Source organism: Leuresthes tenuis, unplaced genomic scaffold (assembly GCF_036924035.1).
Source record: "Leuresthes tenuis unplaced genomic scaffold, fLeuTen1.0.hap1 SCAF_1, whole genome shotgun sequence".
Lineage (NCBI taxonomy): Eukaryota > Metazoa > Chordata > Actinopteri > Atheriniformes > Atherinopsidae > Leuresthes > Leuresthes tenuis.
Genome location: NW_027325355.1, coordinates 4,958,253 through 4,975,226, shown reverse-complemented (window position 1 = coordinate 4,975,226; position 16,974 = coordinate 4,958,253). Strand labels below are relative to the sequence as shown.

The window sequence follows — 16,974 nt, the reverse complement described above, 5'->3', positions numbered from 1 at the left end:
TGCATATTTCTCCCTCTACAGTGCAGAATATAATTAAAGCATTCAAGGAATCTGGAGGAGTTTCTGTCACATTCTGCTCATCTGCTGTCTGCTGGTATTTTTCCACTCACCTGTCTCTGCTCCACTCTGTCAGGCAGCCACGCCCTACTCATCAGGCCAACTCCCTACACCTGTGGCAGCACCTGCCTCTCATCAACACTGGCTGCATTTAAGACTGCTCCTGTCATCTCCGTCGTGCCGGATTGTTCTCGTGTCACGCCAGACTTTCCAGCGGTCCTTTCTGGCCTGATCTCCTGTTGCCGACCTGCCTGTTTCAGCTCTGGCCTGGATATTACCTCAGTCTTCTGTCTCCGACAACGAGTTCTGTCTGTTCCCTTCTGTTTTTTGTCACAGCTCTTTACTGGACCTGTCTATAAGTTCAGCCATTAACAACTTACTACCTGTCTGCCTGTGCTGAGTGTGGATTCAAACCATACCCATTTCAGTGTGTAAAGGACAAGCCTAAGCTGGACACCCGTGATCTCCGTAGGTTACGCCGTGAACAAGGGATTACTGTGGGAGACCTTTGTCAAGAACTACAATACACAGTTCCATTCACAAACTTTACTGTGCAGAAAAGAAGCCTTATGTTAACCTCGTCCAGGGGTGGCGTCCACTTCTCTGGGCTCAGGGGCATCTGGGATGGACCATCAGACAGTGGAAACATGTACTGTGGTTAGACCAATTAGTATTCCCGATCTTTGTTTATGCATTTGTCAGACGCTTTTATCCAAAGTGACTGACAAATGAGGATATAACATACAGCTAACATCAAAGCTAATTATAGCTTCATAGAAGGAAACAAGTTGTCAGAGCTGACAGGGAAGACACTGTAGAGGGAAGTACAGGGTAAGTGCTAAGATAGGAGATGCTGTCTGAGTTTGGGTTTTTCTAATTTCAACAGTATATAGCTAGCTAAAACCAGACTGGTGTAAAAATATCCTTTGTATAAGGCTGTACAGCGCATCATGTAGAAGACAGACACGGATTACGTCAGAGGCTTTTCCGCCACAGAGTTGATTCTCAAGTCAAGTGCGTGCTCAAAGAAAAAAGCTTGGACACTCCAACGAGTAAAAGGAACACAGGTGAACTTATACAATACTGTATTAAACACACATAAGAAAATAAACAATTTACAAACCCTACCGGCAGTTACTTTTATTCCCTTTTTTAAAATGTCTTAACTGGGTGCACCCTAAATAAAACATCGGCCTCTCAGTTACTGGTGCACTCTTGTCATTGATCAGATCAGCAGCTGGCTTCAGAATTATAGCCTGTGACACGTATGAAGCCACCGCCGGGTGCTCAATAGTCTTAATTTTGGCCCTCATGTTGTACCATACCCTCAAGTTCCGTGATGAGTCTCTGCCTGAAGTGGAGGAGTTTAAATAGCTTAGGATCCTATTAAATCTAAAATGAATTTCAATTTTAAGTGTCAAATACTCTGGAAGAAAAATCTGTTAAAACTCAATGTCCCCAAAGACGAAGTAACAATTGTATCAATCTACTGAGAGTAAAATAAATAAAAGTGACAAATAGTGTATAAAGAAATGTTAAAAAGAATAAAATATTTCAGATACAATTTCTAAAAAAAGTGGAGTTTCCGATTTATAAAAAAAAAAAAAGTGAACATTCACATACTAAATACAAATTGAATGTAAAAAAAAGAAAAAGTGATTTTTGGAAAAATTTAAAAATTAGACATTTCAGATACAAAGTCCAACATTGAGACTTCAAAAAATCATGTAAAATATCAAATTTCTGAGATCAGAAATCACTAATTCTATAATTGCACAGCATCAGGATGAACCATGGCTGCTCAGCAAAATTCTGCTCATTGGAACAGAATCAGTGAAGATCTGTCAGCAGGTTGGAAATTCATCTTGGCTGATTGCAGCTCAGTGATTCCTCTCTAATATGTTTGTCACATGTGCAGCAAAATAACTGCAGCTGACAGCAACTGAATGGTCTCAGTGGAAGTGAGCTGCAGAGAAACACAACATACTGATATTCAGTGTGAAGCTTTGACTGGAAACACACAGAAAAACAACATCCTGGAAGAATGGCAGCTTCCATCTTTAAAGGACTGGAAGAGGAAGAAGTTTCCAAGGAATCATTTAGAAGAGTTTCAAACAGAAACTGACTGAATCCATGAATCTGAAAAGGTGTTTCTGAGTGAAACAGACAGACATGTACAGACTGAACTATCTGTTCAACAGTGATTCTCTGACAGGAGGAAACTCTTTATACTCAACACAGAGACACTGAGGAACCAAGTGGCCAGAACCAGAACCCAAATCCAGGATGCAGAGGTTCATCAGTGAATGTGATGTTGAAGGTGTGGAGGTGGATCAGTGTGTCAGAGGAGACTCTGTAGAAGGACAGAGTGCCAGCAGGACGGTCCACATACACTGCTGCTCTGTTAGAGACAGAGGAGGAGGAGGAGGAGATGGATGTTCGTATGTCTTTGTGCCAGATACAGTAACCTAAACGATCAGAGCAGCTCAAACTCCAGGAGTGATCATTGTATCCAAACATACACTCTCTGCCTCCTCTTCTTCTGATTCCTCTGTAACTCACTGATATAAAAACATCTCCTCTCCACTCGACCTCCCAGTAACAGCGACCAGTCAGAACATTTCTACACAGAAGCTGAGACCAGTCATGAAATCTGTCTGAATGATCAGGATATGACTGAACCTCCTCCACACGTGTCACCTTCCTGTTGTTGTCAGACAGTTCCAGTTTTCTGTTCACTGTGTTTGTGTCGATTGTGAGTTGACAGGAATCTGATGGAGAGAACAAACACAATCCAGCTGCAGTTATTGATCTATCATCTGTTCACTTTGATCAATGAGTGATGTGACAGTGTGAAGATGGTTGGATGTCATGAATCAGATGAAGAACACACTTACACTTCCTCAGACCTGGTGTCAACCATCGTTCTCCAGCAGGCTCCACCCTGAAAAGAGGAGGGGGGTCAGAGCAGCACAGTCTCTTTCAGCATGCAAACATGGACATTACATGGCTCTCACACACATTGTTCTACACTGAGAAAGAGTGTACAGCCCCATTTAAAAAACACATAAATATCCCTTTAACTGGATGAATAAAGTCTCTGAATCTGCTGAATATGTTTCCTTACAGGCTGTGCATTAACCAGGAGATGATTGCTGGTATGTATGTTCTCTTTGTGGTCCGTTTATCTCAGAAAAGACATGATAACCCTCCATCATTCTGACAGATCCACGCTGTTTTAAGGGGACACCTGCTAATGCTGGCAGACATTTCCTCCTCCTCCTTACAGAGGTTTTCTCCTCCCTCGCTGCTCGTCATCACTTCTAACCAGCTCATGAGCCGGTGAAAGGAAAAGGAGCGGACTGTGTCTGAAGTTATGGAAATAAGTTATCAAAGTATGTGGACAGTATGGGACGTTTCAGAAGTTTCATCTCCACTTCAGATCAGACTTAAATTACACTGAAAATATTTGTGTGCACGGTCTGAAGAATGTGTGAAGTGTGCAATTCTCTTTATTTAATGTAGGAACATTTGTATGAGTGGTTTGTATATCTGTATGTGAGATGGAATCTAGACCCACCCAGGTGGACCCTGCCTCTCACCCTGTGGCTGTTGGGATAGGCTCCAGCTCCTGCGACCATGAATGAATTAAGCAGGTATAGAAAATGGATGAATGGATTTATGCATCTGGTCCCTGGACTTTGGGATAATTTTGGATGGCATTAAAACTTTATAATTTGGACACTGTAACAGGGAACCTGTTTGGTGTAAACTAAAAGCAACATTTGAGCAGAAGTACTTTAAACCAACAGTGAAGCCTGAAGCTGTAAAAGTAAAGATTTGGGTCTGAAGCAAGGCCTGGTCAACTGTCCATCATAGAATCCAACATGAATTCTTCATCATTTCAGAGGCTGTTTGAGGAAAATGTGAAAGATTGGAAAGATCTGTCTTCTTGGGTTCTAAAGCGAGTGTGAGGGACCATCAATAGATGTTGAACAGAGGATCTCAAGCTACGATCTTAAGTGTAGGGCTGGATCAGTTCACAGATGTCGGGAGGAAACTGTCCATGCAACGCTCTCAATGTCAAAACCAAAATTTCATAATTTATGCGTTAAAATACAGGAAGCCAATGAAGAGATTTTAAGACGGGGGTAATGTAGGCTCTTCTGTCAATGCTTGTCATGATACTCACAGCAGAATTTTGTACAAGCTGTAAACAAGTCAAATACTTCTTACTCAGACAGGTGAACAGCTGACTGATGTTTAACATGAACATGATCACATAGTGAGATGTAAGCTGTATCTCTGTAAGAGGAAAACAGTCTCACACAGTTTTTCAACCTTTATGCTGAAACTAATGTTTTTGTGCTGCAGGCTAACATAAAGCTGTTAAATGTTCTGTGTAAAGATCTGCCTGAGTGAACAAAGGAAAAAGGCTCCTACATTTAGGTTCATATAAAACTCAGAAACCAGCATGAAGGAAAAACACAGGGCTGAGTGAAGCACAGAAAACATCTCTTCCTCCTCCATCAGACATTGTGTGATGCTGCAGCAGACCTCTCCATACCTGAGAGTTACCAGCCTCCACTGTGGATCCTCCAGTCCAGCTGATAGCTGCTTCACTCCTGAGTCTCCTGGATGGTTGTAGCTCAGGTCCAGCTCTCTCAGATGGGAGGGGTTGGAGGTCAGAGCTGAGATCAGAGAAGCACAGCCTTCCTCTGTGATCAGACAGCCTGACAGGCTGCGGAAAACAACACAAACGGCAGATACTGAGAGACCTGCTCTGAAACTAAAGCTGAATGTGATCAAATGTGACATCACACACAGTGTTTGAATCACCTTCTCTGAACACTTCTTCTTTATTTTGGTGTTGTTTTAATTGGAGACCCCAACTTCTGTATATTAATTCACTTTCCTGAAAATTTATCCTAAAACCTCACGTCATCCCCAAAGTAAACTGAGAGCAGTTCCAGAACCACATGGAGTAGATGCTTCATTGTGTTTACAGTCCCTATATAGTCAGAATTTGTTCTCAAACTTACTCAGTCTAAGTGTTACTGGGACTGAGTTAAAAACATTTTTCTGACAAACTTTCTCAGTTAGATTTTTTTCTTTTCTGTAATCAGTTTCCTGTAGATGTTTATGCATTTAACAGACACTTTTATCCAGAGACTCTAAAGCCTTCATGCCCATGGTACCAAGCTGAATGTTTTTTTTTTGCAAACAGTGAAAAAAAAAAGACTGGACTACATTGTTGTCCACCGGTTTTAACCAGTTACAAAATGCTTGCATTTCTCGCCAAGCGTTAAATTTACATTTTCCCATAAAACATGAAATGGGTAAACTAATGTTAAAAACAAACTTCTTGTGTTGCTTCTGCTTGGCTTGGTGTCCTTGTCTGTTTGGTGGCCCGTGCTGTCGCAAAGTGACGTGATCAGACCCGGAGCAGTTGAGTTCTCAATTATTGGTACCACCACTCTTTATTTAGGCTACGTTATTTAATCAAAATAATAGTGGTGAAACTTCTGAGGAGAATGCAATACGGAGAAGTTACATATTGCACAAGTTTTAAGACCCATATATAAAAATTCAAGACATTTTCAAGTGTTTTTAAGGTATTATTTCCAAATTCATAAATTCAATGCTTTTAAGACTTTTTAAGACCCCACGGGAACCCTGTCTTAGGTCTTTATGAGGAGTTTGTTGATTCTTCAGGAAACACTTGAGAACAAGGTCTGCTCTGATGTGCAAACATTCATATGAGTTGGTGAGTTACCTCAATGTCGTAATTTCACTTTTTTTAATAGTTTAGTTTGTATTGTTGTTGGTATTGATTTTTCCTGCTATGATTGCTGAAACATAACATTTGTTATACAAAGGAATCAAGAGAACATTGGTTTTCTCACAGTCTGTCACATGTGCAAACATTAATACACTTTAGAGCTGTTTGAATTCAAATAAATCTGAAAGATCATTTAGAGCATGTCTCCAACAACATTTTCAGTCAAAGTCAAAAGAAATATTAAAAAATCATCTGTGATTAAAAACTAATGAGAAAAAATTACGTTTGAAAATATAATGAAAAATTCTAATTTAAACACCATCACTGGGTTAAAAAAAAGACACCAACAGCAGACACCATCCTGAACAGGTCAGCTGTTCATCCATGACTGTAAAGCAGAATTAAAATGATCAGAAGTTGAACAGTTGAATGAATCCTGACCTGAGAGCCTCCAGGTTACAGTTTGGACTCTTCAGTCCAGCAGAAAGCTGCTTCACTCCTGAATCCTGCAGGTTGTTGTTACTCAGGTCCAGTTCTGTCAGACTGGAGGACTGGGAGCTGAGAGCTGAGGATAGAGCTGCACATCCTTCATCTGAGAGGTTACAGCCACTCAGTCTAAGGAGAGAATAACAGGGAAAGAATGAAGTTATACCCGTTCAATCCAACTCATGATCATAGGGATGGAGCCTATCCCAGATGTCACTGGGTCAGAGGCAGGGTACATGCTCCACAGGTCGCCAGTCCATCACAGGGACACACATAGACAAAGGAGACAAACAACCACACACACGCTCACACTCATTAATTTAACTTTTCTAATAAAATGAATAATCATTCATAAGGTGTTGACATTCTTGCAGCATGTTTCTTTCCTCTTTATGTAAACTGATCTGATGTAACTGTTTGCTGTGAATCTGTGTTATCTACAAACTGAAATTATCTGAGAAATAACTTTTTTAAAAATTTTCTCTGCTTTTAACAAGTAAACAGAATATTTAAAACACATTTATCTCTGTACTTACAGAGCTTTGCTGGAGGCTTTGACCACTGGCAGCAGCCTCAGAAGAGCCTCCTCTGAAGCAGAGTATTTCTTCAGGTCAAACACATCCAGATCTTTTCCTGATGACAGTAAGATGAAGACCAGAGCTGACCACTGAGCAGGAGACAGTTCATCTGTGGAGAGACTTCCTGAACTCAGGTAACGTTGGATCTCTTCCACTAGAGAACGATCATTCAGTTCATTCAGACAGTGGAACAGATTGATGCTTCTCTCTGCAGACAGATTCTCACTGATCTTCTTCCTGATGTAATCAACTGTTTCCTGATTGGTCTGTGAGCTACTTCCTGTCTGTGTCAGCAGGCCTCGTAGGAGACTCTGATTGGTCTGCAGTGAAAGACCCAGGAGGAAGCGGAGGAACAGGTCCAGGTGTCCATTTGGACTCTGTAAGGCCTTGTTCACAGCACTCTGGTAGAAGAGAGTCTCTTTTAGTGATTTAGACTCCTGAAACTTTGATTGTTCTTCCATCAGGTTGACTCCAGAGTTGATGAAGGTCAGATGGACATGAAGAGCAGCCAGAAACTCCTGAACACTCAGATGGATGAAGCAGAACACCTTCTCCTGGTACAGCCCTCTCTCCTCTATAAAGATCTGTGTGAACACTCCTGAGCACACTGAGGCTGCTGAGATATCGATGCCACACTCTGTCAGGTCTGATTCATAGAAGATCAGGTTTCCTTTCTGCAGCTGCTCAAAAGCCAGTTTTCCCAGAGACTCAATCATCTTCCTGCTCTCTGGACTCCAGTGTGGATCTGTCTCAGCTCCTCCATCATACTTGACCTTCTTCACTTTGGCCTGAACCACCAGGAAGTGGATGTACATCTCAGTCAGGGTCTTGGGCAGCTCTCCTCCCTCTCTGGTTTTCAACACATCCTCCAGAACTGTAGCAGTGATCCAGCAGAAGACTGGGATGTGGCACATGATGTGGAGGCTTCGTGATGTCTGGATGTGGGAGATGATGCTGCTGGCCTGCTTCTTATCTCTGAATCTCTTCCTGAAGTACTCCTCCTTCTGTGGGTCAGTGAACCCTCTGACCTCTGTCACCATGCCAACACAGTCAGGAGGGATCTGATTGGCTGCTGCAGGTCGTGTGGTTATCCAGAGGCGAGCAGAGGGAAGCAGTTTCCCCCTGATGAGGTTTGTCAGCAGCACATCCACTGAGGTGGACTCTGTAACATCAGTCAGGGGCTCCTTGTTGTGGAAGTCCAGAGGAAGTCGACACTCATCCAGACCATCAAAGATGAACACAACCTGGAACTCTTCAAAGCTGCAGATTCCTGCTTCTTTGGTTTCAGTAAAGAAGTGATGAACAAGTTCCACCAAGCTGAACTTTTTCTCTTTCAGCACATTCAGCTCTCTGAAAGTGAATGGAAACATGAACTGGATGTCCTGGTTGGCTTTGCCTTCAGCCCAGTCCAGAGTGAACTTCTGTGTTAAGACTGTTTTCCCAATGCCAGCCACTCCCTTTGTCATCACTGTTCTGATTGGTTCATCTCTTCCAGGTGGGAGTTTAAATATGTCTTCTTGTCTGATGGTTGTTTCTGCTCTGCCTGCTTTCCTGGATGCTGTTTCAATCTGTCTGACCTCATGTTCATCATTGACCTCTCCAGTCCCTCCCTCTGTGATGTAGAGCTCTGTGTAGATCTGATTCAGAAGGGTTGGGTTTCCTGCTTTAGAAATCCCCTCAAACACACACTGGAACTTCTTCTTCAGAGCAGATTTATGTTGGAAAACTGGGTCAAAAAGTTCTAAATAAACAACAAATAAGATCAGACAATACAATACACAGAAAATCTTCAAACTTTTCATTTCTCTGAGAATAAGTATTTGAACATCTGTTGTTCTGTGTGTTGAGACATCAGTAAATGTGTCATTTATCCAGCAGGTTAAATCTTTAGAGAAATCCTCTTACTGCTCTGCAGACGGTCAGCCAGCTCCTCCTGCTTCATTCTCCTCAGGAAGTGAACTGTGATCTTCACTAATGCCTCTCTGCTGCTCCTCTGCTCTTCATCCTCATCCTCCCTCTGACTCGCTAAGCATTCTGGGTAAACTGGACTCAGAACCTTCTGCATCTTCTTCAGCTCCTCCTTCACAAAAGTGACCATGTTGTCCTCCAGCAGCTGGAACAGAATACTATATGAATGAGCCAATCAGACTGAAGTCATGGAGCCAAACATCAGATCCATGTTGGACACACTGACAATCCACTGGTCTACAAAGTGCAGCATGGAGATGACTGTGAACGGAATAGATGGAAAAGTAGTTGTTGTACATGTACAGACCATAAATATGGAGTCCAGCTGTGTTTGATGCTGCTGGGCAGACTGACCACTGGGAACCTCTGAGCTCTGCTGGTCCACTCTGTGGAGGAATCATGAAGAATGAGCTCACATTCTGTCTGTCCACACAGAGACAAACACAAGGTAAAGCTCCATGAAGTGATGTGTGGATGTGAACAGTGAATCAGAGGACTCCCTGTAGTGGGAAAGCTTTACTAGTCCTGCTGATCCCACTGAGAATCAACAGCTCAGTCTGCAGCTGCTTGGAGCTTTCAGCTCACTTTGGTTGGGTCCAACAGCTCTCAGCAACCCCTTCAGAAAGCTTTCCCTCCCTGCTGAAGTGCCCTGGAGCAGGGCAGCCAGAGCCAGTGTGTGCTTGGATCAGACTGGTTGTACTGATATGCTCCCAGTGTTAGACAGATAGATGTTTAAAACAGAGTCGTCACTGAGAGAACTTTATCTGTGTTAGTAAAGTTGTACTGAAGATGTAAAGAATAAATTAAATGCTTTAGTTTCCGTCTGTCATCTCTAAACTATTCCAGTACCTTTGAACATCTGGGTGGTGCCTTTTCCCTGGAGTATGTATTATAGATCGATCAGTCTTCTGGCACTCGGAGCTGGGTTTAGGTTCAGGTGAGCCTGGTTTTTCCAGCTTTCTAAAGAACACAAAATAATTTCAGCACTGCACTCAAAAGACAAAAAGACAAGTGATGACAAAACATTTGAAAGGATATTTTTGAAAATCTTATAAGATATTCAAAACCATGTTTGTTTGTCTATATTTCAACCACCTAAAACAGACCTGACTTTACTTTAGAAGTCAGCTGCTTCACACTTCCTACACTGTGTTAGAGCCAAAGCACAAAGGTGACACCTGCTGGACCAGCTGGTGTCCTACAGACACTCAGAAACACCTCCTCCAACATCCATTCTTTCCTCTTTGACTGCTGTGTTTGTGGAAAACATCCAACACACACCGCTTCACATATGAACATAGAAATGGATGTGAAACAGAGCTGAGCTCACATTAAACACATGTTGGAGTAAAAACTGTTCAAACTGACTCTGCTACATTTTACTCTGTTACAACATTTACACTCAGCTCACCTCTTAAAGGATGGATGTTGGTCTGATTTGAAGAAAAGAGGTAGATCCATTGACCGGTCACTCTTCATGGACACACAGCTGGTTCCAGGTTCAGGTCTGAGTCTCTGATGGATCCTGAGAGAAAAACACTTGTTTTCTTCAAACTAAAGTATTCAGTGATAGTGTTTGAGTCTGCAGTGAGACGGCCTGTCAGAGAGTCAGTGTGGCTGCTGTGGAACAATGTTACAGCTCCTCCTTGTGGCAGCTCTGCCACTCTGCAGGCAGACGTCAGCAGGTGTGTGAAACTGGAAGCTGGATGTAATTTTACTGAGAGAAAACAGGAAGACTGAAGCTCTGAGCTTTCAGCATGGTTTCCTGACTTAGTCTTTACTGTTTGTGTGATCAGATTCATTCTGTCACGGTCGGCATAAACCTATCTGTGTGTGCCAAATATTTTGACATGGACTGCTTCCTCAATTTAGGTCAGTACAATGCAGGACTGGCAGCAAAACTTTTCCTAAAAGAGGTCATCCATGGGGAAAGGACAGACGATGTAAGTGTGCTTTGTGTTTCTTTTGTCCAATTACCACGAGCTAAGGCTAACCGCTAGTTCATGCAGGTACAAACGATGTTGAAATAAATTATTTATACAGCAGGTTGTGTTATATTAAGAGTATATACATTCTCAGGGTCTGACTCTGGCTCAAACATATAAGGTTGCAACTGTGTGTGGGCAGCCATGACCAGTGCTTGTGCTCAACCTCAGCCTGATGCCGAACCGAGGGGCGGAGTGAGCATTAGCAGCCGCAGCATGAAAATCTGACCGCCTCAGAGCAGAGTGCTACAGACAGGGCTGCTGTTTTTAATCTGTGAGGAATTTGACCAAATAATTTCACAGACATGTCATTAAGGTGCCTGGGATCTGTGTGAACCGGTGGAAAAGGGGTATAATTAGGCGCATTCCCACTGTAGGAACCTTTTGCAGTTCCTATAACCTTTTAAGGAACTAGGCCGTTTTTTCGTGCATTCGGACATACAGGAACTAGGGACCACGGCCCTCAGTTCCTAGAACCATTTTAGCTCCTTCTCCGAGGCGGGGTCTTTTCTGGGTTCCATAGGAACACATGACATAGGTGTTTGGTGGCTGGTAGCTCCGCCCCTTGACTGAAATATTTACTCATACGACACGGACACAACCGGCACCTGTTTAATAAGTTAAACTTGCACGTCGTCTCCTTTGTCTGCGGCACTCTGCTCTCCTTCATTCCTTCATGAAACAAAGAAGTATCGCCTGATGCTCGATTCTTCATCTCCTGACTCTCTGTGTGCTCTTCCAGCCTCTTCCAACCATCTGAGACGCCTGATGTGATCGTCCATGATTAATATCACCGTCACGCAGACCATGAACACGGTGGCCTCCTCGCTCTCCATGTTAGCTTCTTGGTGGTGTTGTTTTTTCTTCTCTCCTTACTTTTTGCAGGTTTTGTTTTGTTGTTGAGTGGCGCTAAAGTAACACGTCACGGTTGCAGATGGTTGCGTCACATCAGTCCCGACCAAGGTCCCCGACTTATGTGTGAATGCAAAATGAAACAGTTCCCCTGGGGAAGGGCAGTTCTTATAACTAAATTCGAGGTGGACAGTTCTTAGAACTGCCTTCTTAGAACTCTCTGTCCGAATGCACCTATTGTTCTCAATGAATTGAGAAAATTTCCTTTTTTTGGCGCTATCATTTTTTAATTTTCTGTAGAACCGTAAGTACTTTATTTTGAAGGACTTGAAACTATGTAATTAATGTAGTTTAATAGAACATTGGACAACAACAAAAGGAAAGGACGAACTTTGGTTCAAAGTTAAAATCAGAACAAATAAAAAGGCTAAAGGTAAGGTTTAGCACCATTTGAAAAGGAGGAACAAAGTATATTTCTGTGTACTTCCGAAATGTTTTGCATTAAATTAGTATAGCACATGCTAATTGGTGTAATTTGGAAATATTAAAAATTACGTTTAATTTCTTTTATCTATTTATATGTGTGTATATATATATATATATACACACATATATATGTGTATATATATATGTATATATGCATATATATGTATATATATATATACATATATATATATACATATATATGTGTGTATATGTATATATATACATATATATGTTTGCCACTCTTACGTTAGTTTAAGAGTGGCACATGCTTGAGAAAATTATAAAACAAAATAAACATCAGTAAGGCTCATCTTTGTTCGACTGGGAGCTACAGGTTGATTTGGTCGTTTTGTTCTTGTTTCTTCAGAAGGTCGTTTTAAACTGACGTCATTAAACACAACGTGTGAGAACGTAATATTTCTACATCAGCCGCCCTGTTCACTACATAATCAGCATCCTGTGAAAAAGCCACATCAGTGGACAGATATTCAGCAATATTCTCCCTTTGTTTTAATAAAGAGCTGCAGGACTGAACTAAAATATTACATTACACACATGATGCAGCTAATTAGTCTCATCAGAGACATCAGGAACTGATCCAAGTCTCAAGTAATTCAGCTGAAAACTGGTTATCATCTGAAACATGATGCAGCCTCCACTGAATACTGACAGATACTCACTGTTGGGCTGATGGAACATCATGCTGGAAATTAATCAACCAATCCTTTGACTGGTCGCTCTTAAGGGACACACAGCTGGGTTCAGGTTCAGGTTCTGGTTCTGGTTCTGGTTCTGGTTCAGGTTCTGGTTCTGGTTGGTTCCTGTGAATAAAGGTGGTTTGGTGATGTGAGTGCTGAGCTCTGACATGGAGAAGAGTCATGGACAGTTAGAGATGGTCATCTCACCTCTGAGCTTTGCTCTGGCTCTCATGTTCCCCACACAGAGTGGTTTTAGTGTCCTCACACTGATCCATGCTGCTGAATTCACATCAGCTCACACACACTTTCTACCTTCATCTGCAGAGGAAACACAAATCATTCATCTGCACATCAACTCAAATCCTCCTCTCCATCATTTGGGCTGTAAAAAGATCAGCTACTGTACTTCCATCAGTCCACTAGATGGAGGCATGGAGCAGCACAGACATCATGATCCTGATGATGATGATGATGATGATGATGATGAAGCATTTCCATTCAGTGACACACACTGATTATCTGAACCTGCAGCACGATGATAAATCTGATATCTGAAACACTCTGATGGGCTGAATGCAGGACTGAACTGACATGAACAGCTATACTGTAGATAAGTAGCAGCAGGACTCCAGAAATCCATCCTGCAGGATCACTGCAGTCTGACAGGAACCACCAGGGGGCGCTCACTGCTCTCTGTTAAATATTATTCACTGATGAGTCCACATGATCACACACACAGGCTCCAGACACACCTGAATTATGATCCTTCATAAAACAGGTTGAGTATCAGAGTCCAACAGGATCAGAGTCCAGGGTTAATCTGGATCTCATGTCAGGACTCTATTGTGAGTGTGTTCAGAGAGCAGTGATGAACAGAGTGTCAGTGAACAGCACATTCCAGCCAGAGTTCCTCTGTTGGAGGAGAAAACAGCAGCAGACTGAGTGGGAAACATTTCATGTTGGTAACAAGCTGCAGCTCCTCATCAACACACACTGATTGTTGCTGTTTACTCTCAGCTCACATGACTTGTGTCTCATCAGCAGAGGAAATCTCTCTCTGCTCAGAGACTTTGTTAAATGAATCAAAGTGTCACTTACTCAGCTTCTTCCATGAACTTCTTCCCTCTGCAGCTCTCTGCTGTCTGGACCAGGTCTGTGTGGAAGAAGAGGAAATCCTCTGCTGCTTCTCCGACATCAGTCCTCTGTGTCTGCAGGCTGCCGTCACTCTGAAACTCTGCAAAGCATAAAAGAGTCTTAAAGTGATCAGAGGTCAGCTTTATATGACTTTAATTCATAAATAATTAACCTGCAGAGCAAACAGCTTAAACAGAGCTGAGGCCTTCAGTCCGATCACTGATCAGCGCCTGGACATAAAAAACTGAAGAAAATTATTAATTTGTTCATGTCGTTGGAACCAAAGCTCTGGTGAAGACTTCAAGGCAAACTGAAAAGTGTTTTTTTCCCAGTTTGTGTGTGAGGGAAAAAGCTTTCAATGTGCTGCATTCAGGACCAAAGCTGACTCATGTTTGGTGATAATTCATCTCTTTCAGTGGTCACTGCTGGTACACGAGTTACAGGTGAGGTGGAAACACTTGATGTCAGAGAATCAGGTGAAGTTATTGTGACTTATAGAAGCTGCTGGACTGCAGCTAAACACTTTAAATGTTTCTGACAGCAAACATCCAATCAAAAGTGTTCAAAACAAGATAATAAAAATAAGACTAATGATAAACTTTTATGGGCTGGATGTGAATCGTGTGAAAGTTTGTGATTTATTGATCATTTTCAGTAGAAACTGATAAAAACATCATGTGGTTAACATGAATAATTTTAGAAGTGATGTTGAATTATTTCCATTGTTGTGAATAATATTAACAAATCCTGCTGTTGGTGAGAAAATCCCCACCTATTACCTGCCCTGCCCCCATCAGGGGTGGAGCTGTGACTCATTGCAGGCAGCAGCTCAGCTGTGCCTCAGTCTGTGGAGAGGAGAGTCCTCTTCTTTAACGCTCTGTTTGAACAAACTGTGAGTCTGAGCTTTGTCTTCAGTAACTTTCCTGTTTTACTTTATTGTTGTGTTTAATCCAAGTGGAAAACATTTAGTCTTGTTTCCTCTTTCCTTTTTGGTTTAGTTCAAGTAGTTTAAGAACAAACATTTAGAGTTTTGTCATTGTTTGCATTTCCTGTTAAAAAATCCTCTAAAACTAAAGCGTAAGTCTTCAAAATGTTGAGGTGACTAAAGCTTCCAGTCAAAGTGAACTGGGAGATGTTGCTTCATCATCATCAGAATCATGCTGTGTGTGCTGGGCTGCAGCTCCATGCCTCCATCTACTGGACTGATGGTAGAAATCCAGCAGCTTCCTCTGCCTCAGACTCCACACTTTAACTTTATTTGGAGATCAACAGGGATCAACATAATTAATATATTTATAATACAAAGGGAAGGGTTTTAAATCATGTGTGTAACCACCAATAATCTCTGGTTACAGCACCTAAGGGTCCAATATGAAGAGTACAGCTTTAACTAATCTTAAATATACTGAGGGGCATCACCGTGCTGCAGCTGAGGTGCAGATGAAGGTAGAAAGTGTGTGAGCTGATGTGAATTCAGCAGCATGGATCAGTGTGAGGACACTAAAACCACTCTGTGTGGGGAATATGAGAGCCAGAGCAAAGCTCCATCTCTAACTGTCCATGACTCTTCTATCAGCTCTCACATCAAACCATCAGCAGCAAACTTCTCCCAGTGCTGGAACTGGAGCCAGTTGTGTTCTTCCAGAGTGACCACAGAGAGGATTTTAATCAGTTTAGGATCAATATTCTGCCTCAGTGAGCTGAGTTGTGTTTGAGTGGTGGTGAAATGTAAAGAACTGTCTCTTTCTGCAGTGAAGTGGCTTTAGTGGGGTATGAAAATGTAAAAGCTATCAGAAGGTGCCTGTGTGGCTCTCTGCTGATGATTATCTACCCCACAGTTTGTTGCTGCATGTGGACTTGATTGTACGTGAGCTTCCCCTGAATAACTATTTGCATATGCTGAGCAGTTATTGTGGTCCTTCATGTGCAAAACAGGAACATCAGTGAAACGAGTAATCCAGGATGGTTCTTCTGGTAATTCTAGTGATCTAAACTTAACCGGCTCGTAGATGAAGGAGGACCCAGATTCACATGCAGGAGTCAGAGGAATGAGAACTTCATTCAGAACTCAATGAGCAGCCCTGGTCATACATGTGCTGAGGGAGGCGATGACTAATACAATCAGTAACAGCAACCAGGAGTGAAGCAGAAGCAGAACTGAACAAAAGGGACTGAGCAAACAAAATGAAACAGGAAGCAAACTGACTGATGTGCAAAAGGGAACTAATTTCAAGATGAAAAAGAACAGAACTCCAGAGAACAAGATCAACATGAAAACTGAAACATTTAACGTAATAGCTTGCAAAATATGGAAAAATAGCGCTGAAAAAGAACATTTCCCACTTAAATAACACTAAACTTAACACAATTTAGCAGCTATGATGTGAACATAAAAAGAATAAACTCATCTGGCCATTTCGCCCACACATTTATCAGCAGGTCATACTTTTCTGCTGCTGCTGGTACAAATGTGCCTTTCTCTGCTCTGCAGGTCATCTCTCATACTGGGGAACAGATTCTTTTCAACCTTTTGCTGTATCCTGACACTGGATTGACTGCAGGAACTGGATGAGCGCTGGTCTCTGAGCACTTAGACTGGGTTTGGTTTCAGATTCATTTGCACATTGATGCTAAAAGCATCTTCAAAGCATCTCGCTCTGTTATTATTGCTTTTACTGTCATTTCTAAGAGCTTGAATATGCAGCTGGGCTCGAGTTCTGTGATGCACACTTTCATCTCCATTGATCCTTTCTGCAGTTCCACCACTGCTGGAACACTGATTAAAGGTGAAATAACACAAGGCCAGGGCCGTACGCAGGGCCCAAAAAATACTGAGGTCATGAGTCAGAACTTCTAGTCGGGTTCAGGGGCTCCCCTGGAAATTTATTTAATTCCGTTATTTAAATCTGGCCATTTTCAGAGTCTTAAAAGATCAAAAACAACATCAT

The 16,974-nt window shown here is 42.1% G+C and overlaps 3 protein-coding genes across 5 annotated transcripts in view; 1 reads left to right on the top strand and 2 right to left on the bottom strand.

Annotated features, from left to right (window-relative positions):
• Nucleotides 1-14,127, bottom strand: part of LOC140265576 (uncharacterized) — a 180,399-nt gene extending 166,272 nt beyond the window's left edge. The window contains exons 1-4 of one of the 3 annotated variants that reach the window (XM_072379765.1): nt 13,991-14,127; nt 13,100-13,210; nt 12,988-13,015; nt 10,283-10,374 (exon numbers count right to left, since the gene is read on the bottom strand). In XM_072379765.1, coding sequence (XP_072235866.1) covers nt 10,283-10,374; nt 12,988-13,015; nt 13,100-13,167 — 188 coding nt within the window. In that variant the 5' untranslated portion in view covers nt 13,168-13,210; nt 13,991-14,127. Of the gene's footprint in view, nt 1-10,282; nt 10,385-12,987; nt 13,016-13,099; nt 13,280-13,990 lie in introns of those variants that run through there. The other 2 variants (XM_072379330.1, XM_072386246.1) reach the window with 2 other exon arrangements.
• Nucleotides 1-16,974, top strand: part of LOC140294513 (protein NLRC3-like) — a 1,060,349-nt gene that overhangs the window by 323,092 nt on the left and 720,283 nt on the right. The gene's annotated exons all lie outside the window — the stretch shown is intronic.
• LOC140294577 (NLR family CARD domain-containing protein 3-like) lies at nt 901-9,502 on the bottom strand. Its single transcript, XM_072379599.1, has 7 exons — nt 9,179-9,502; nt 8,809-9,016; nt 6,862-8,644; nt 6,281-6,454; nt 4,625-4,798; nt 2,955-3,001; nt 901-2,828 (listed from the first exon to the last, which is right to left on the bottom strand). Exons 1-7 carry the CDS (start codon nt 9,179-9,181, stop codon nt 2,290-2,292), a joined length of 2,928 nt encoding a protein of 975 aa, XP_072235700.1. The 5' UTR covers nt 9,182-9,502; the 3' UTR covers nt 901-2,289.

Bases quoted from the DNA above. Each gene is read 5' to 3' on its own strand.
- LOC140294577 (XM_072379599.1), bottom strand. The intron at 4,799-6,280 runs GTCAGGATTCAT...TGTTTTCCGCAG, and splicing joins TGTAACCTGGAGGCTCTCAG to CCTGTCAGGCTGTCTGATCA. The intron at 3,002-4,624 runs GTATGGAGAGGT...TCCTCTTTTCAG, and splicing joins TGGAGGCTGGTAACTCTCAG to GGTGGAGCCTGCTGGAGAAC.